The sequence below is a fragment of the Rhea pennata genome, chromosome 1 (assembly GCF_028389875.1).
Source record: "Rhea pennata isolate bPtePen1 chromosome 1, bPtePen1.pri, whole genome shotgun sequence".
Lineage (NCBI taxonomy): Eukaryota > Metazoa > Chordata > Aves > Rheiformes > Rheidae > Rhea > Rhea pennata.
Window position 1 is genome coordinate 130,870,322 of NC_084663.1, and position 21,128 is coordinate 130,891,449.

Genomic DNA, 21,128 nt, shown 5'->3' on the forward strand with positions numbered 1-21,128 from the left:
AAGGCTACATACAGCACTAACGTGTAGCAGACAGACCACTTGGTTGAAAAGGCGGTTCCTTCCACCAACCAGCTCTGACAGATCCCTGCTCAGCCTTACAAAGCAAATTACAATAAAAGCCGAAGCAGAATGTACAGCTTCACATTTGTTTCTCTTTTTAACAAAGACAGCTGAATTCTGAGATTCCTCCCCCCGCCCCTTAACCTCCATTAAGGTTTTGGAGCATGTGTGCTCCAAGTAGCTGGAGAAGTGGCAGGCACTGGTCTATCACCTTCCCTTGAGGAGGAAAGAGGGTCACAAAAGTCTGCACTAGCCAGGAAACGCAGCAGGAAATAACTGGTCCGTCCCAGTACACAGAGGAGAAAAGGTCCTGGGAGCAAGGAGCTAGAGAACTAGCTTTCGGAGACACAGTCTGATCTTCAAGTCTACTAACAGCCAGAGGAAGTTCTCTCTAGCTGACTGAGGACAATGCACCTTTTTTTATACTGTGAGTGCCCCAAGACAAAAATTCCATTATGCTAAAAACTTACTATGAGCTAAATATAAGAGGCTAAGTTGAAGTCTGCGATGGTGGGAGGACAAACAGGGTACCATAATCCTTGGCTGTGTGTCAAAGCAGGAGCCTAGCCTCTGCTCACCTGTCGTCCCTCATGAGAGGCAGAACATAGAGAGCAGTCCATTTGCCTGCAGGTGTGCTGTCTTCCATCTCAGCATGTTACTCAGTGAACATCTTTTCCCTTTGCTTTTGCAGAAGCAGATGTTCCAGGAACGAAGTGGTCGAATGCTCCAGGCTTTCTCTCCAAGACAGAGCCCAACTAGCAGCCCTACGCGAGGCCGCTCTCCATCCCGTTCTCCATCTCCACCTGTTCCTTGGCTCTTCAATAAAGCCTCCCCTCCCTCCTCTCCAAAAGCTGCCTCTGCCTCCCTCAGCAGCATGAGCGAGGGAGATGAGGATGAAAAGTAAAATGAGAATATATTTTTTAATCATGGGACAGAAGAACAAGCTATGAACTCAACCACTGGATGGGGAGGAGAGGTGCAAGGAACATCTGGGCTATCTCTGACAGCCAGGAACACGCTCTGGGCGAAGTTGTCACAGACAGACCGGAGCACGGCAAGGGACAAGATCTCAGGAAGAGCTTATCCCATCCCCGCTTCCTCGTGGTGGCTGGATGCCTTGCCAGCAGTGCTTGCCAGACACAGTACCAGGTGGCTGGCTGAAAAACATAAAACCTTTGTGCAAAGCCTGTGTGTGTGTCACTGCTTACTGCTCCTCTGTGCCAGGCCAGGCCAGACCGGCGGGGGATTTTGCACTGAGAGTGGCTGGTAGGAGAAGCAATGCCAGCCCTTATTCCTGACACAGCACGAAGCAAGCAACAGCCACAGCCCGCGGAAAGAGAAGATATAGCTATATCTGGATCCTGCTAGCCTTGAGCTCTTCTAGCACATGAAGGAATGGCATCACAGCAGCAAAAAATCTTCAGACACAGGAAATAAAATTTTCTTTTCAAGCCAAATCTGCCCCAGACCCAAACCTCTGCAGTGAAAATGAGAGCTGTCTAGTCAGGATGGTGGAAGGTCATTGAATATGGTCAACCTGTTCAATGTTGCTTGTTGACCAAGCTTCTGTATAGGAGGTATAAAGATTCAGGCTGTGTGAAATTCCTTTGCTTTATCAAATCTCCCTCCATATTTGTAGTGCCTGAACAGCTACCTGATAACTTCTGTTCTGCTCTCTGGTGTTGTGTTTTTGGAGGCAGCAAAGTAAAGAAAAGAAGGTTAGAATTTCTTGTTGGGAAAAATGCTCATTTTGAAGACTCTACCAGCCAATTCTAAAAACATACATGGAATCTCACAGCCTAAGAACAGACTTCCAGGAAACCCGACTGCAACCAGATACCATCAAACCATGAGCACAGCAGTGCTTCTGCCTTCTCATGCTCTACTTAAGCAGGTTAAACAAAGTTCTGACAAAGCACTAAACAAAATATATTCAGAGACACTCTCCCTCTGTTTGGAATCCTGGGGCTGTTCCTCTATCCTAACATGAAGAAAAGATTGAAAACCAATGGCAACATTTTAAGCAGGATTAGGCTTGGGGATTTTCTTTCTCCTACCATGTGACACCTTTACAACACCTTTCCAGGCAGAACCACAGAAACTTTAGCACTAGGGAAGCTTCCACCTCCCCTCGACATACTAACATCCAAACTGACTTTCCTCCAGCTCGGCAGCAACCTGGCTCTGCCATTCGGCCCCTCAGTTGGCTTCTGGTGAGATGGCTGTAGAGTTATGGGGAGGGTCTCCCTGCCCTGTCCAGCTCAGAAGGCCGTATTAAACATCTCCCCTAAGGTGCTTTCGGAGGGCTGCAAAGCAACGGTGAGATCTGTGCTCCTGATCTCGCCTGGCAGCACGTGGAGCTCAGGTCACGAGCTGCCCACAGGAGGGGGCACAGCAGCGTGGCCTCCTCTCTGCCCCTGCTCCCTGAAGTGGCAAACACATCACAGCACGCAACGTGCTGCAGTCTCTGCGCTGCTTGTCTCATGCGCAGGCAGTGTGCAAAACCCTAGGGAGAAGTGAGCTGGGAAAGCTTCTGGCAGGAGGAGGAAGCATAGAGCTTGCTGCAGTTCATGCTGGAATAAAAAAAGCCAAACAACCATCAAACAAGGCCCTGAGTAGTAGTAGTAACTCTACTGGCAGCCATCCCTCCCAGGCTACTTCCCTTCCTTTGCCGAGGGCCTTGCCCTTTACGCCCTCCATTTCAAATGCCTTCTCCTGTGGGTAAATTACAGCCCCTCGCAAGCAGGCACCAAAGCAGCCCCCTAATTTGTTCATTCCCAGCAACTTTTATCCATCCCTCCCTACGGAGTAACCAGTTTCTCTTCAAGAAAGTTCTGTTGTACTCTCTTCTTTTTGCTGAACATCAGAAGACTGAGGAAATCATTTCTCATGGCATAATTTGTTTTCTGGAGATTGAACTAATTCCTTCTTCACACAGCTGCAAAAGGCAGATTAGCAGGGAAGAGGGTGAACTGCTACTTTCACTAGAAAGCGCAAGAGAAGGGACACAGGCAGTGGGATGATGCAATGAAGACCTTCCTCAGCCTTAGGCAACCTGTTACTGTAATTTCATATCTGGGATGCACTTGTTAGTTTTTCTGATCTTTGCAAGTCTGAGTCTTCCCATCACAAACCACTCCTCCACCATGGGAACAGTCTGCTCTCTACTGGTGCTGTTTATACAACGAGCCATGTCCAAACACAACGGAGGCGGGCAGGGTTTTGTTGTTACTGGGCTTTACAGTTGTGTTTTTGTTTTAATTTCAGTGCTTACTGTTCAGTAGCCCTTGTTTAATGGTTTGAGTGGAAGACAGCATCCATGACTTGTAAATAGGAACTGGAGAAAAACTCACCAAAATGACCTCTTTTTAACTGAAGCTGTTTCTCAGAGAGTCACAGGTGGCCACCCCGTGACAAAGCCATATTACTGTACCAGACATCTTTTGCATTTAGGATAGCAGTAAGCTGAAGCCTTTGCCCTGCTGGTACAGACACCAATATCCATGTGCTATCTCCAGCAAATCAGAACCTCATCATCTCTGGACATATGGATGGCAATTTTTGCACTTTTGAGTCATGGTTGGGTTTTATTTTTCATGAGTGTTGCTTTAATTCAGTCCTGTTTATCAGCCAAACTCCATAAGAAAAATAAACGGTGTACATCAGACATTGCCTCTCACCTTCATTTTATAGCACCTCTGAGCTGCTACTTACAAGACTTCCCAAACACAAGCCCCGGTACAGCCTGCATTGATAGCACAGGGCTTGTTAGCCCCGTCCTCTGCACCCCATGCTTCAGACCCTCACAAATGCTACCTGAGCGGCCTCTCCGACCTGCTGCAGATCCTGCTGCTTGAGGTGCTAATTCTTCTTGCTGTTCTGACTGCATCACCTCTCTCCCGAGCTTCACTCGCTTTTTTATGGCTCCAACATAAAGATGGAGAGATGCCGCCAAATTGAACATCTCACCACCTTGTGCGTCAGCCAGCAAGAAGCAATGGGCTGTGCCTTGTTCAGGCAAGGTGCAACATTAGACACCAGCAAGTTTTAGGCTTCCCTCATCCTCTGCCCAAGCAGCAAAATCAGGACCTCCCCTATTTTAGTTTTTACTTCTAAGTGAGAGAAAGAGGCAGTACTTTTGCAACCGTGCTGTTTTCACTTCTGGAGAGCTTCCCCAGCAGCAGCAGCTCTAACTCCCCTGTTGCCAAGTTGGTTTGCAGCTGTGCCAGATTTATGCAAAATTCCAGCAGAAAACATTAGCCGCAGGGTATAACTCCTGACACTGTGCTTTGGACTTGACTCTTTCTCTAGTTAAGCCAGTCTGATGCATAAATGTTCCTGTTTTGCTCTTCCCCTTTTTTCCTTTCTGTAAGAAAAAAGTTGCTACTGCAGCAGCTGCAGATTTTTTCTTTCTTTTCTTTTTTTTTTTTTTTCTTTTTTTTTTTTTTTCCCTGACAGTCCTGCCTCAGGCAGAGAGAAGCTCAACCAGCAGACAAGGCGTTAGGACTTCCCAGCTGAGATACTTTTAATTAAAGACTAAGGACAAATTTCAAAGTCATTCTACACAGCAGAAAAACTATTTAAAGGCACAGAATCCACACCAAAATCCTGCTAATACAAGCTTTAGTAATAAAGACGGACACATGGTTGTTTTAAGCGGGGTCTTATATCACTCAGGGGATACAAGACATCCTCATATGCTCCCAGGACCCGGGGGCCTTGCCCTCCCCGCCCCAGCTACAGCCTTGCTCGTCTTCTGCAAGGAACCACTTCTGGCTGGTATCTCCCCATAAGCCTTTTAGATGCTGGTTTTACGCACACACACGTGTACATATCTGTACATCCACCTACACGTACACCCACATACATCCTGACAGCAGCAATCTGGGAAAGGACAACAACAAGCCTTGCTTAAAGCTATGGACTTGACCCACTACCAAGTTGGGCCCTGCCAGGGAATGCGACACAAAGGAGGCGTCTCACCAGCCTGTGTTAGTTATCTCCCTCAGTGACAAACAAGCCAAATACCAAGTAAGTTAGATTTGGAAAAAATCTTTAAACTGAGGAGTCAAAACTGAAATACATTTTCAGTTTTATAACTGATATTTTATTGCACCACAGAAACCCTTAAAACTAACAAAGGGCACCAACTAGAAGTGGTCAGAAAGCCTTCACTGTAAATTCATGTAAGCTTGTATAAAAAGGGTAGGAGAACGTTTGAAATTTGACTGAAGAGGCAAAGATGGTATTCTGCAGTACAATGCAAGAGAGCTCTTCTGCTGGCTAAAGTACTTTGCTTAGGTTTGCTTTCGTATCATCTTTGTAAGTTCACTCACACAGATGATTTAACTCAGGGCTCAAGATGAATCAAACTTTAAGATTTTTTAAAAAATATACTTCATGCATTTATTATTTCCAAATATTGTAGGGACTGAATTCTCAAAAAAGAAGTATTTACAGTAGCACAGAACAATACTGAAAGTTGGACAAAGTTAACAACAGGAAACAGACATTTAAAATAAAGCCACAAGAAAACTAGATGCCTTTTCACAAAGAGGAATCCTAACTTCAGAGGTTAGAATGATAACCATCTATCAAGCATATGATTTTAATAAATTCTTGAAATTGCCTGCTCTGGTCCTTCTTGAATGATGCTGCTGTTTTCCTCCGCAGTTTTACTGTTTCCTATAGTTACCACTCTTCTTCACAGAATCAGTAAGGTTGGAAGGGACCTCTGAAGATCATCTGGTCCAACCTCCCAAAGCTTTCCTGGTGCTGATTCCACTGGGGCTTGAACCCAGGACCTTCAGCATGTAAAGCAAATGTGATAACTGCTACACTTCCTAGCTTCTCCTTTTACATTTATAAGTCATCCTGCTGGATTACTATTAACCTTCACCTCCTTTACTCTGAAAAAAAAGGCAGAGGCAACTGGCTCTGGAGGCAGGATGGGCTTCACGCCTTGGTCAATTAATGGCAATAGACGTATGCTGCCAGACAACCACAAGACGACTGTAAGGGCTGCAGAGTCCAACACAGCTGGCAGATCCTCCAGCCCTCCTTCCCCCCTCCAAAATCTTCACTGAACAAGGCGAAAGTGTTTCAGTTCTCCTTGACACACATCTGAGGCTTTGCTTGCTCAGTTGCAGTTGCTGCTTTTCTACCCCGAAACCCAAGTGGAAGGGTTTAGGCCCATTTCAAGCTGCCACTAGTGCCATGGATACGGGACTGGGGAAGCCAGGCCCCAACTGTGCTAGTGCAGCTTGAGGTCAGAGAAGATACTTCTTCCAGGGGCAGGACAAACCCCTCAGGAACAAGGTCCCCTCCATCTCCACACAGCCTGGCAACTCAGCTCAGCAGAATGGCAGGGTTTGACTCTGCCCCAAATTTTTCTGTAAAAAACAGTAATACCAAGCCATCATGGGAAAGGAGTCCTATATAACAGCACATAGCTCCCAGTTAAGCAGCAGTTTCACTCAACTTGTCGTGGAGCTGAAGATGGACCAAAAAACGGACCAAGGGATTTGCCTCTTGCCTTGGGACTCCCTCAGGCAGGAGGTTAAAGACCTTGTTCTGATCTCATCCTGAAGAGACCTATTTTTTTCCTCTCAAAAAATGGGTCTCCCGAACATGCACACATGTAGGTATTTTCTATCCATTTGCCCTTCTAGATCAGGAGCAAAGGCTCTCTCCTGGCATCCGTGAAAAAGGGCAGCACTAGCATTTCGGGCTCGAACGGAAATCAAGGCCACGGCCTCGAGCTCAGCCCGAGGGCGAGCCGAGAGCCCAAGCAGAGAGATGCACCACACAGCGAGGACAGCCGAGAGCTCTTCTTCGCGGTGCTCATCAAGGAGCTCGGGACCAGGACTCCTGCAAAAATTCAGGCTCTTGCCGATGACAAACCACGCTGTTCCTGTTCCTCTTTGAATATCCTCCTTTTCTCCCCTCTCAGAACTGTACACACTGCCCCAAGGAGACGCCTTCCCAAAACAGCATCAAACACGCAAAAGCATGAAGCACAGAAACCGGCATCAGCGTTTCCTTCTATGAGAAGCAGTGACCTGGAAGCAGCCCCGTGTCCAAGCCAGACCGCTCCTGCTCATCTCACCCCGCTCCACACGCAAAACCCGCAGGCCCGAGATACGGGGGCGCCGAGGCCGGGATAACTCAGCTCCTCCGGCAGCTGCCCCGGCATCGAGGAGCCTCCTCCCACGGGGACTCGCTGTCGCGCTTGCTGTGCGGAGGCGAGCGACTCCGGCGCCGGCAGACCGGGGCCTTCGCTGGCTCCCTCCTCGGATTCACCTACCTCACGCGGTCCGCGCCAGCTCGCCCGTCGGCGAAAGCCCGCACCGATCCCAAGTCCCTTTTCACAGGCAAAGGGCCTCAGGCAAAGCAAAACTGAACTCACGACAGACCAGCAGCACGTATTTTCCTTTCACTACCTCCATACCAATAACCTTGGGTCCTTCGCAAGCACATCCTTGGACCTGGCGGACGAGGACTTGAACGGCAGTTCTGTCCGGACAGGGAGCATTTGCTGATGACACATTCAGTCGCTAGCTAAGTTACGCTGAGTAGGTACACGCTAAAATAGCGCGGAAGACCGGCAAAGCAGCTTGTTGCTTTCACACAAAGAGAAAAGCCTGTTCCATACATCAGGGAAAGGTAAAATATAATCTGAATAGGAACAGCAGAAACATTTAAAGAGGAAAGTACGCTTTTGAAAATATCCCCTCCTTTAACACTTCCAAAAAGGTGGTTTCATCCTACCAAAGACAGACGACCCCTAAGAGGATTACACACAGAGTTTGACCCCAAATTCCTGGGTAACACTTTATGGTCTATGCTCTACAGGAAATCTGTGATTTCTGTGGAAGCTTTTGAGTCCTTTCGACATTTTCCGCTCATCGTTGGGGTAGCTTGGCTTTCAACCTACATCAAGGTTTCGGGTAAAAGCCGAACCCCCATAAGGGGGTTCGCTTTGCCGCCCAAACCACACCAAATAGTCAGAGCGACTGCACAACGAATACCTGGAAGAGCCTGGACAGGCCTCCGGGGGAGGAGGACGCGCAGACAACTCCCTCCTCCGCCTCGCTCTCCACCAACAGCCAAACCAGCGAGCGCCCGGGGCAGAGCGGCGGCTTTCCCCCGCCTCCAGCGCAGGCCGAAACGCCCTCGCCCGCAGAGGCGGCCGCGCGGCCGGGCTTGCGCCCGTCCCAGCCGCGCCGCTCACCTGCCCTCGCGGAAAGGCCGCCCCGAGGCGCCGACGGCTCCCCGAGCTCGGGGTGGCCCCCGGGGGTTGTCCTGCCCGGCATCGGTTGGGGTGCTCGGTGCTGGGGCGTTGGGCGGCGCAAGGGAGACAGCGGGCAGAGCCTGCGAGCATCAAAAGCGAAGGAAGAGGGTAAAGACCGTTGCCCGCTGCCTCTCAAACGAAATCCTAGAAGACACGAACAGACAGATGAGACCACGGGACAACACTCTGCTGCGCAGCGGGGATACAGGAACGGTGCGGCCCAAGTCCCCGAACCCTGCGTCGACTTCCCCTACGTGCAGGAAAGGTGCAAACAAACGCAGGCGGAAGATGGGGATCTGGGAATCGAGAGGATTTTTTGATTTTTCTCTTTCTAAACGACAGCGCTAGGCAGAACCACCACACGGTTGCAAGGGACAACTTCCTGGTTTGCAAAATAGAGCACTATGTTAATTCCTTAAATAGTTAAGCAGACTAAATTAAGAGAAAAATGTCCACTCTCTCGAGCCAGCGGATCCTTGCGTTTGAGCATACAAAGGGAGAAACACTCCAAGGGAAACCCCTGCGTGGGGGCACTAATCCGGCTGCACATGCAGCTGAAGTCGCACACGTATTTCACCCTCTATGAACAACCTTATTACAATAAATTATGGCCTCTTCAGCACACCTTTTTTTTTAAAAAAAAAAAAAAAAAAAAAAACTCTATCCTCTCATTCTCTAATTTCCCCACAAACAAATCCTATCTTTCATTAAAAAGAAATAACAAAATAATGGTGAACCATAAAGTCATCATCCACTTAGAAAAAGTGGATTACTTATTACCTGCTCCTTACTACTGAAAAGTGACTAGCTCTGAATACCAACAGGATAGTGTTGTTTTAACATAATATATGCCACACAAGCCTCTATATTTTTCATTTCAGAAGTAACGAAGAGAAACAGGAGTATTTGTCCATAGTTAAGGTATTTTGTATCCTCAGCTGAAAAGTTAGCAATTTTCATCTTTAACAGCTTGTGTCTGAGTATGTGGCATTGCAATGTATAACTAAATGCTAGGTGGTAAAATAAAATATGAAACTCTCTCTTGTTTATCTAAAGGGTTAAATCCAAATGTGCATTATCTATTCCAGAAAAGAACACAAGGACACTTTGAATATTCGCATTGTTCACATACAAATAAAAATCTGCAAGGCACGTCCTGTATAAGAATTAACAATTCTCCCAAATTAGCTAGTTCTGAATTAAGCATTAATCCAAAAGCAAATCTTGGCTTTATTATTTTGCACAAGTACTTTTTGTTCAGACTTTCGCACAGCGCAGATGCGTATCTAACACTCACGTAGAGAACATGGAGACCCATCGGAAGAGACCAGCAGGCTCACTGGCTGTAACTTCACAAGAAACACCAGGAAAAAAAAAATGCACGCCACCAGGTCAAATCCTTCTGCTTTGACATTTCTTGCCTTCTAGCTTCTGGGAATTCAAGTCAAATCATCATCAAGAGCATCATCATTAAGAACATATGGATAAACTCACATTACACAGCGTAACATAAACAAGTTAGAACCTGAATAAAATGCAGCTAGTGGTTACGTGAAGCTCGGCGACGTTACCGTGCCATCAGCAGAACCGACTGCCCCCGGTCACTGAACGGAGCAACACCTCCTGCAGGGAACTGCTCCACACGCTCTTTCGGTTCTGCATCCGTTTTATCTAACTGCTCAACTGTTTTATCTAGAAACAAAACGTTTAGAATTTAATCACACACGTGAGCACTGACAGCTATATTAAGCACCTTGGTGAAATATTTTGGTATGCCACTAAAAAAACCAGCAACTTTGTTCTCCTATTATAAAGCACAATGTCCAGCAAGTTGGAGTACTTGCACCATAAACGGTACAAAGTAGTAACAGGACAAAACATACTAAATATACCAACAAAACTTAACTCCAACTTATTTTACACATCAGGAGTGAAACACCCCGCAGAACTGGTGCATCCCGACGTGCGGGAGCACACCAGTTTACTCAGCGCATTATGTCGCAGGCGGATTTCAAGCATTAGCGTATGGTTCTGAAAATAGACACTCAAAAAAAAAAAAAAAAAAAAAAGGGAAGGAAAAAATATTGTTTCCCCACTGATGAAACTTCACTCAACATTCAGAGGCAGAAGAACTACCACACAACCAGGTCTGTCTGTATTGCACAAGAAAAAATAGTTTAAGTGAAGGCAACCTTTAAGTGCTGGTGTTCCACAGCTCCAAGTATCAACTATTCTCATAGGAAGAGATTTATTACCACAAAAATACAGCAGGTGTTATTTAAGTCATTTAATTTTACTCTGCCACTGGAGGACAGGATACAAAAGGTTAAAGTACGAACAAAGACAAATTATAAACAAACTAATCTGACAAACAATGTAAGTTTAATATTTTTCTATTAAGCTCACTTGACAAGTTTTGCATGCCAACTATATTTGAAAACTGACTACTGCAAGATTTGTTTCCACTGGAAGTAACAAATTTAAGTATTGAGTAACCATGAGTCTACAGCAGTCTAAAAAAGATATACAAATTGTATAGTGAGAAACTGATCCTTTATCATAAATCATTCTCCCACACAAGCCTGTGCCCCGGAGCCATAAATCTTAATTATGCTCCTGCTGTAGCTGGTTACCTCCCATCCTACAGACAGCTACTGGCAAATATTACGCAAGAGATGCTGACAGATTCTGCAATTTTGAGCTATTTAATTAATCACTTCTCTCCTGTGAATATCCTATCGCGCCAAAAGGTAAGTGGGGGCGGAGGGGAAGTGCACAGATTTCTTCTCATCTGAAGCTGACAAAGAAATTCTTCAACGTAAAGAAAACCGGGTCCCGCTTGTTACTCAACAAGAAAGTTTGTGTTAGCTAAGTTGAGTCTCCGGGCATTTTCCTGCTCTGAAACTCCTTGGTGAAGTTCTCCCCCCTCTCTCAGTCTTCTTGAATAAGCCACAAACACTTGTAATATTCTATGGGAAGTTGAGAAAATTTCAATGTAAAAGCTTGCTTTAAAAAAAACAAAACAAAAAAAAAAAAAAAACAAAACAAAAAAAAAAAAAACAATGAACATTTTGACTGTCTAGAATCATCCAAGAAATTTTAGCTTCTAGGAGATTCATATAGCAGCAGAAAAACCCTAAACAAAACAAAACCAAAACCAAAAACAGAAGGTGCTCAGAAATACAAATTATATGCTTCAAGAAAAATGTGTGGTGACAAATAGCACTGAGATACACAGAATGATCAGGTACCAAAGTTTAAGACATTTTCCAGCAAATATTCATGGGATCCTTAGCAACTCCCAACTAACTGTAACACTTTTCCAAATGGCCCATGGAATAAAGTATCTCAGACATATCATATACTCCTAGGAAGTTACCTTCATACAGATGACTCCACTGGTAATGCTGCTAGCAGAAATTTTTAAAAAAACTCCGGTAGATATATACCCCTATAGCCAATCCTTGTTCTGAATATATATGTATGTGTTTGTGTATATACGTGTGTATATATATATATATATATATATCTCTACCAAACCCAGTGAAAATGTTTCCTTGATCAGCAAAAGTATACTGTATCAAAAACATTCTGATAGTTTTAAATCAGTTTTATTTACAACATATAACTCTTAGATCTATTCTTTGAATTCTTCCCTCTCGTTTATCCAGTCCTGCACTATCGCATTAAACACGCTATTGAACAACACAAAGCTTCAAGGGCTCTTTGTAACAACTGTTCTGCAAATTCAAATAAGTCTTTCAGTGTGCATTTCCACCATAAATTACCACTGAAAATAACTGGAATCCTAAGGATTTTTGTAAATACAAGTTCATGTAAAACAATTTAAAATATCCACAATAACTAGCTTGTGGCTCTAAACCTTTCCAGGAGTTTCTACTGTCTAAATGTCAGGACACCAAAAGCTTCCAGGAGGCAAGTATGATTTCAGGAGGCAATCCTGAGTAATAGTGAATATCAAAAGAAACGCCGTACTCCATGGAAATACAGGTGGCCAAGCCCACGGCTTCAAATTTACTTGCAAGCAAGCATTGCCCCCGGCAAAACAGGCAGCTCAGTCCCCCGTCTGGTCCCACCAACTCCAGCACGTCTGCCAAGCAGCAGTTGTGCTGCTGCCACAGTAACAATCACGATTCGACAGCTTAAATCCTCCCTTTCGTTACTTGCGTTGATGCATTCAATCAATAAATCATTAAACCTTGATCAACGGTGAAGGTGAAGCATAAGAGCAGCTCAGTTGTGGAGCTCTGGTACCACTCGTATCTTACGTATGCTGCAAACCGCACTAAAATTGCAACCAGCCTATCGCAGCTTCTCCAGCTGTCCAACCATTTTGTTAGGTACGCGCAGGGGATTTTTTTTCCCCTTTGATTTTATTGCCAATGCTAATGCATTTTCTGCAAATGAGTGTGTGTTCCCCCAAAACCAGGCATTTGGGGGAACATGAATGAAACACATCTTTTGAAATAGTATTCTGTATTTTCAAGTGGTCAAGTTCTCAGTAGCTAAACAAATTTAATTTATTTCAATTTAATGCGAAGTCCCTTGAAGTAGAATTGTTCCTGGATTTCTCTAAGAAAGGGAGAAAGGAGAATTTGGGGTTCTTGCCAAGGATATTCCATTTTAGGCAGTTATTCAGAAATGGCAGTTTCTAGATAAAAGACTGAACTTTTCTTATCTCTAATAGTGTTCTGAGAAAGGAGCAATGAGGGCTGGTTAAGGAGAGAGAGCAAAACAGTTTCTGAGCTCAGACTACAGTAGAAAAAAAATAAGTTTTATTCCAAAATACATAAGGATACACATTCCCACACCACCTTTTTCTTTTCTTCTTCCCTAAAAAAAAAAAAAAAAAAAAAAAAAAAAAAAAAAAAAGCTGCAAGCCTAGAGGCCAGGTAGCTGATTTGTACAGAAAAAAACAAAGTAGGACAAACATTTGCAGAAATGATGGACCCAGAGTAATACCTGCAGTACAGATTTTTGAAAGAGCCAGTCTCCCACAAATGCTTTTGCATTTCCATTATTTTGTAGAAAGATAATCTTCAGATGCACAGCTAGGGAAAAAAAAAACAAAAAACAAAAAACAAACTTGTTTCAAAATTCCTCTCGAATCAAGTACAGTCAATTTTGTTTTCTACAGAACTGCTGCCTTTTTAAACATTTTCATATCAAGTTTCTGGCATAATAGACAAATCAAGAATTGTGAAGTGCATCTATGTTAGCATGTAATTTTACCTTTTAAAAAACAAATTATGTTTCATGCCACAAGAATTGCTGAAAGTTAACTAGGGTGGAAGAGCTTCAGAGTGCAATTGGGAGTCTTTTGTGAAAATACACATTTTCACAAGGTCAGGACTCCCCAGAACTGTACTTAAAAATCTCCTAGAGAGGAAGTAAAGCAATCCTATTCAAATGGAATAAAACATGTATTTATCAAAGATATTGAAAGTTTTAAAGTCTTTAAATCTACCTGGAAATATGATACATTAGAAATCGGATTAAATGTACCTGAGAATTCAGAGTACTACAAAGTGGAAGCAATTGCATTTACAAATAGTTCTAGAAATAACCAAATGAAGAGGATGTTAAGCTTGAGATATTATCATCAGATTTCTGCACAGAGGAAGATGGGCTTGAAAATACCTAAATGTATGTTTCCATAAAATCTAAAAGAAAAAGTTTCAAATCACTTTATGACAGAACATGCAAGTAAAACATTTTCAGTATTTAGTTTGTGACTTCTAAAATTACTCTGAGCTCCAACCTGAGGCTCGGCGTGTCCCCCTCTTCATATGCCTCAAGTTCACCTTGTGCTGCCAAATTACAACCTAAGCTCCATGGTGTGTGAAACTGATTCAGGTCCTTAAAGATATCAACTGTGTAGTTTTTACATATTTTTATTTGACTGCAATGTAAGGGAAAAAAAGGAAAATAAGAGCATACACAAATTATATACATGGTTACCAAACCAGAAACAAATCCAACACAAATTACAGAAGACTTGAAATAAAACTGAAAACATCACCAAGTAATTTCATGAAAAAATAGCTTCCTCCTTCTCCATTAAAAATTAGTTCATTCAAACCAGAAGTTCAAACGTTGCCACCTCAGAGGAACAGCAATGTGAAATCTCCTTCCCTCTCGGATGCCAAGTGCAACAGAGTGCAGCTCACCAGCGACCTGAGCTAGTATTGTAGGGATTCTGCTCAGTAACCAATGCTGAGAGCAAATTCACTTGACTTTAACTAACAGAAACGCACATCATAAAATCCAATACAATCTGCACAAACTGAACACTTTGCCTGGCAGAGCAGGCAAGCGTGAAGGAGCTAGCACGTCTCTCACCTAAGCACAGTCCTTGCTAAACAGACCACTGAAAGTACCAACAGTGCAGCACGAGGAAACCGGCACTGCCACTGCCCATCTTCTAACACGGTCTGTAGACAGAGGGAATTAATTTAAGGACTGTCAATCTGGCACCCTTCAACAGTATTCAACTCAAAATAAGAAATTTAATAAAGCATTTGATACTAGTTTGAAAACATCAGAATTACCAAAAATCAAACAAATCAGTCCTACTGATACTACATAAAATCTTCTAAATTTAAGAAACAAGTTTTATCTATGCAATTAAAGTATGTGAACCTTAAATTTTCTTAACTATTTTTAATTATAAAGTTACTTTAGCTATATAAATCTTCATGGTTTTAATTAATATCAACACCTTGGGTCTTGATCCTAAAAGCAGATCCATTTAAGTGAGACTACTCTCATAAGCAGTTACTTGTGCAAGTATTTGCAAGATTCAGCCCTGCAGTCACTACGCAATGACTGTATTCCTCATTTGTGGAATGGATTCACAATATCATTTATTGTGAATAAATTCATCTTTGAATTCAGTAATACATCATTTTGTCATCTGCCATGACATTTTCTTAACACCTGCTAAAACATGCTTAGATACATAACTCATAGGTAAGTGAACATGTCAAGAGGAGGAGATGTAGAGCCATTACAAACTACAGCATCTGTGCAGCAACCAAGGAAATGCGCATACTGAGCATCTCACAATCAGACATGGCTGTTGTCGAGAGAGAACCATAACAACAAACGTGTTTAGGTCATTTTCTAAAAAATGATCATATCTGTCAAGATGACTTTGCATTTTACAGCACCTAACGTGAGGATCTGGAAGTGCTTATTAAGGGAAAGAGGATAAATGTCTTCTAAATCTCCGAGGTCAAGATTTTACACTAAATACTTAAGCTTGGGTTGAGATGACCAGGAGAATGCACTATCGTGAGAAATGATCACTGTTCACCTTTTTGGAGAAAATGACAGTTGTTTCAGAGCAAACCAATTCTGCACACCACTGAGGACAAAGAAAATTACATTATCTAGTTGGAATAGTTTATATAGCCAAAAATCAGCTTGAGTTTTGCAAGAACACTAGAATATGCATATTCCTAAAACTTATGGCAAGGAATCTGCTTTGAACATTACCCAAGAGGTAGCACAAGCCGCAGCAGCATAAAGACCTTCTTGGTACTACTTCAGGTCATCACAGCCAAGTACAGAGGCACGGACTGTGCATCTAAGTTGTAAAACAACGCTTGTTTAAACCTTTCAATATTTTTCCAATAGTTGTTACGAAGTGCTGACTCTGAAAGACTCCTTTTAACGGACTGCCCCAAAACAAAATCTAGAAGAAATAGGGAGCAGAAATATGTATATGATTTGGAAAGGCGTCAGTATCTACTAGCATTAAACTAGACAGGCCATTAATAACCAAACACGCCAGAAAATGCACACTGGAAGAAAAAGCCAAACTATTCCATTTACACTAAGACATACAATTGGTTGCAAATTCTCAGGAAGAATCAAGGAGCAAGCATCTCTTGCTCAGATTGTTTCTGTTAATCACTATGCACCACAGATACAAAGCATTTTCACTGAAAATATTTTTTCTGTTTACTGTGTCCTGTAACTCAAGACAAGCAGGTTGCAGTAACATTAGCAGGCCATACATCTGAAATACATAGAAGAAACATTTTTGTATCATCAAAAAGTTGTGAATTAACTGTCCCAAAATACTGAAACAATTACAATTTCCAATCAAAGCTAGAAGTGACTGGAAAAAAAAAGAAAAAAAAAGAAAAAAAAAAAAAACAGAACAAAACCTGTAGATAAACTAGCCAGATTAAAAATGTATCCACCCTCACTTTTCAGGCATACCCATGGAAAACCTCTTCTACTCATGTCTGTTGCTGTTGGTTCCTAGGACAATTTTCAGATTTCAGAAAACCCTGTGCAGGAACATGGTGTGGGGACGACAAGTGAAAGACAATTTATGGCAGATTCGAGATTTTTATTAAAGCACAGACTGTCTAGGTAAGCCTGGAGTAAAGTTACTTCTTGCTCACACTCAGCAAAATTCCTAAAGACAGACTTTGGAAAATAGAGGGGAAAAAAAAGGGCAGCATTTCTTGCACTCTATTTTCCTCTTCTGAACTGCCTGGTCATACTCAAGTTTGCTGGAAATAACTGTCATTTCAGGGGACCTGAGTCTTCAAAGTATTAGAGCAGTTCAGTTAGTCCTGAAAGCCAAGCCAGCTGTTTTGATGGAAAAAGCAGGGAAGCGACTAACGATACAATATAGCATCCTCTGCAGTATCTTCACTTCTCATTTATTGGCTTTCATGCTTAACATTTGTTTGATGTTAGTATCCTTGCATCTTTTGCATTCCTTCCCATCATTTACAAGGAGGCACTCAAAAAGAAGCACCAGGTAAGCATTTACTACTTCAAAAATATGACTTCTAACAACAGCTAAACTTTAGCTTCTTACATAAACAATTTTATACATTGGAACATTTTAGGTAAAAGTCCAGAAAAAACTGACCACACACAACTGAAAAAATCATGAACTTCATGTTTCATCATGAACTTCCATTTTTTATTTTTTCTCTATTACTTATAGAAAACTTGAACTAAAGGAATAGTAGTAAGTTGTGGGTGAGGGCAGAAGTTAAGTACATGTGACTTAACTGATGTTTCAGGCAAACCTATTGCACAGATTTCTCCACAGCAGCATAGCTGTATCACTTGAATGGCAATTTTCCCCCTCTGCAGCAGTGCCTGCAGTCACAAGAAATGCTCTGGAGCTCATGCAAGGTACATCCTCACTGTGCCATGCAATGTCATGCAAAAATCTCCTCGCTAGGATCAAATGAATGCAGTTGGGGAACAGAAGAGGACAGTGCCATTAGCACGGTCCCTCCTCCGACCTGCTGGTGGCGGCGGCTAAGGGCACTGCTTACCAGCTAACAAGTCAGACAGCAGTCGCTTTGGTATCTCTGTCTCCAGATGGTGCTGCAGCATTCCATGTAGACAGGTATGAGACAGTGCCCAAGCAATCTGGTACTCCAGCACCACGTAAGTGTACGGTATAGAGAAACCTATAGAACCTCAAGCCCCCCAAATACATGAACTATTCATATACAAATTCTTGAACTGACTGCAACAGATGACAGTAAGGATTTGCAGGATAAGGAACTTAGCTTTTCAGAAATGGGGCTATAAGAAACTTACTGCTCAAAGCACTCTGAAGTCCTTTGAAGTGTGCTATGTAAGTGCGAAGTACTACCATTAAGTCAAACTAAGGTTTTTTAAAAAATACCTAGAATTTTCTCAGCTTTTCCCTGTTTACCCAACAGATCAATTCTTTACAAAAATAAATATTCAAGAGGACAAGAGACAGTTCCCCCATAGTTCAAGCAAAGAGGTTTCATTTTTCCCTGTTAAAAATCCGCAATGTCTTTCAAAAATATCAAAACACTTAAGAGAAACTGAGGGTGCAGAGTTGCTTACAACTTCTCTATCTTTATTCACATAGCGAGGATATCACCAGAACTTCTAATCTCACAGATTCTTCTAGAGGGCCATAGTAACAGAAATATTATTTGGCAGAGACTCTGTGAAGTACAGTTTCCTAACATTCAACAGCAACACTTATAAATTTAAAAGGGTGTTACTTATTTACGTTTTTCCTCTCCTTCCTTTCTTTCTTTTTAAATCAGGCATCGTCTGTCTTTTCTTATCCTTCTCACATACCCAGTTTCAGAGATTTAGACTAATGACACTTTCCAAAAGCTGGTGTATAACATCTTTATATACACTACAAATTCAGATTATCAGACTATTGTTAGACATTGAGTATATAAATAACTTTGCAAACTATTTACAGATTTTATACTAATCGAGTTCCAAGTGACCAACATTCTTAAGGCAAATTCATTTGTATGACTGGCTGTCTGGCTTCTCAGCATTTCTCCCCCCCCTTTCCCTCACCCCCACACCAAAATTTCATGTTCATTACCTGTCATTTTTAATTTCTCCCCTCCCCCATATTGATGGGAGTTCCTGAAAATATGGAGAGATGATAAAACTACTTATGATCTTTCCTTAAAATAAGGAAAAATGTTTACAAATGCATAATTAACGTGATTTACCATTTGGCATTCTTGTGCAAGTCAAGAAAATCATTAAGGTGCATACCAAGAAGTGAAAGTCCCAATGCCTTGTAAGAACATAATTTTTGTATGCACTTGACAAATGGATTTGGGAATTTGGGAAAAGCATCAGTTTAAAGCTGCACAACCCTTTTTAGAACTATGCATTTATAAGCTCATTAAGATCTGAAGAGCTCAAAGGGCTTTTCCATAACAGGTGACACTGCAATACAAAATGCAGGAAAGAGTGGATTTGCTAAGCATATGTTTAACTACACTAGAATTTTTCACTTATGTCATATTGCTGCACAAGATACTATTCCTCATAAAAAGGGATTCTGCACATCTTGCCAATTCTTATGTTGTAATAAAATTCAGCCATTTCAAATGTAACATTGTAATCTTAAGGGCATCGCTGTGCAAGCCTTTCCCTTTTGTCAATACGACTGAACCACTGAACCAACCAAGCATATTCTGGTGAAGCAGACAGAATTCACATATCAAATGTGCTTAGCATCTTCCTTTAAGTCCCAACCTTTGTTCTTACTATTTTTTAAAGCCCTGATTAGGTCTTTCTTTGGAAGTAACTGGCTATTGTGGTTTAAGGATTTTGGAACAAAGCAGAAACTTTATACTGAATGCAGAGCTCATCCTCAGGAGAGACAAAAGGGTGGGAAATTATCGATTAGCTTTGTATTTAGAAGCATCCCTTGGTTCACTGCTAGGATTGCTCCAGTCATCTGCTTCAGGTGTGGTCTTGTAGTGTCGCCACGCTGACTTATTAAAAACAGGAAGTCTTTCAAATGATTCACTTGAAAGGGCCTATGAAAAAAAGAAAAGCCATAGTAACGTATTGTTTAGAAAGACCAACAGCACAAAGATACTCTAGGGAGTTCTAAAGTTCAGACTTCTGCATTGAACAAAAGCCTCAATTATCCACTTTCACATCACAACACTGTTTTCAAAATATTTTGGCTATGACCAGTCATTCCTAAAGAACTGCTGTACAGTAAAAGTTAAAAGAAACTAACATCTTAAAATACTTCCTCATTTCCAGGGAATAATGTCTACAAAGACATTAAGGAAAAAAAAAAAAAAAAAGTCTTGATCCAAAATATGTTGGGGAGATTTGTCATTGATATGGAGCAGACAGCTAGTTTACACAGATACTCCACTTACCCAGTAAACTTAGATTCCCTTAGACTATGTCAGAACACTAATCTGGGGGGAAACATTTTAGAACAGTGGCATGCCTCTTCTCTGAGAAAGGCCATACTCAAGTTCTCCTCCACACATTCATACATAGGATTAAATCCATCAGAAACTGAAGTTAGTGCAGGACCGCACAGCTCGCTTACTACACAGTGGGGTAACCAATTCAACAGCCTGTGCATGAGCTGTATTTTTTATTTTCTTAATTCCTTTGTGCAGTTCAAGTAGTTAGTTTTAAATTTAAGTCCTTGAACAGTCTGGGATTCTCCCGAGAAACAACAGCAGGATCAATAGTCTATTGCACATAGGTCAAGAACTGCATAGAAAGAAAATGTGTAACTCAGGAGTTATACAATAGTCTTTTTTCACTTTTGTTGTGGCCAAAATTAGAAGAATCAAAGTGTATTAACTGAAATTATCTCCCATCACTCAAGTATTCTTTGAAATTTTAGCACGTACAATGGATAAACAAAATGCAGAGGTCCAACCTGGGGAAACGAAAAAACTCTGGAAACTAATTAAATATTAGTGCTGAGATTAACATGTATAACCTGCTTTTATAGTTCTGCATACCTGATTTGAATATAACAGACAATTATACATTTGAAAACAAATTCAAGAGAGAAAAGAGAAAAAAAATAACCTATTCAGCAGAACACTTGCCTGCTTTAAACTATCAAATTGCACAAAACTATTAGCTTATAGGAGGGTCAAATTCATACCTTCAAATAAATTACAGCATCTGAACCAACTCCTTCCATTGAGTAGAGTTTAAGGTCACCTTGAAAATACCTGGCATAAAGACGAGAAATTGGCAAACCATAGCCAAATCCAGCCTACAAAAATATGAACACAGAAGGAAAAGTATGATGAAAAGTTTAAGAAAAAACGTAATAAATCACTACAATTGCTTGTAGAACTGAAAATAAAAATACCTAATTATTAGATTTGCCTCAGATTACCCTCCAAACTTTCTTTTACTCCTCAGCCTGCACTATAAGTTGTTATTCAGTCAATCTCATTTTGTCTTAAGA

General features: G+C 42.0%; 2 protein-coding genes across 2 annotated transcripts in view; one reads left to right on the forward strand and one right to left on the reverse strand.

Annotated features, from left to right (window-relative positions):
* Positions 1-964, forward strand: part of PCYT1B (phosphate cytidylyltransferase 1B, choline) — a 30,824-nt gene extending 29,860 nt beyond the window's left edge. Inside the window, exon 8 of the mRNA XM_062600133.1 lies at positions 752-964. Within this exon, the coding sequence (XP_062456117.1) occupies positions 752-964 (213 nt within the window). The remainder of the gene's footprint in view (positions 1-751) is intronic.
* Positions 965-18,233: 17,269 nt separating this feature from the next.
* PDK3 (pyruvate dehydrogenase kinase 3) overlaps positions 18,234-21,128 on the reverse strand; it is a 53,343-nt gene continuing 50,448 nt past the window's right edge. Inside the window, exons 10-11 of the mRNA XM_062600144.1 lie at positions 20,817-20,930; positions 18,234-19,704 (exon numbers count right to left, since the gene is read on the reverse strand). Of these exons, the coding sequence (XP_062456128.1) occupies positions 19,561-19,704; positions 20,817-20,930 (258 nt within the window). The 3' untranslated portion in view covers positions 18,234-19,560. The remainder of the gene's footprint in view (positions 19,705-20,816; positions 20,931-21,128) is intronic.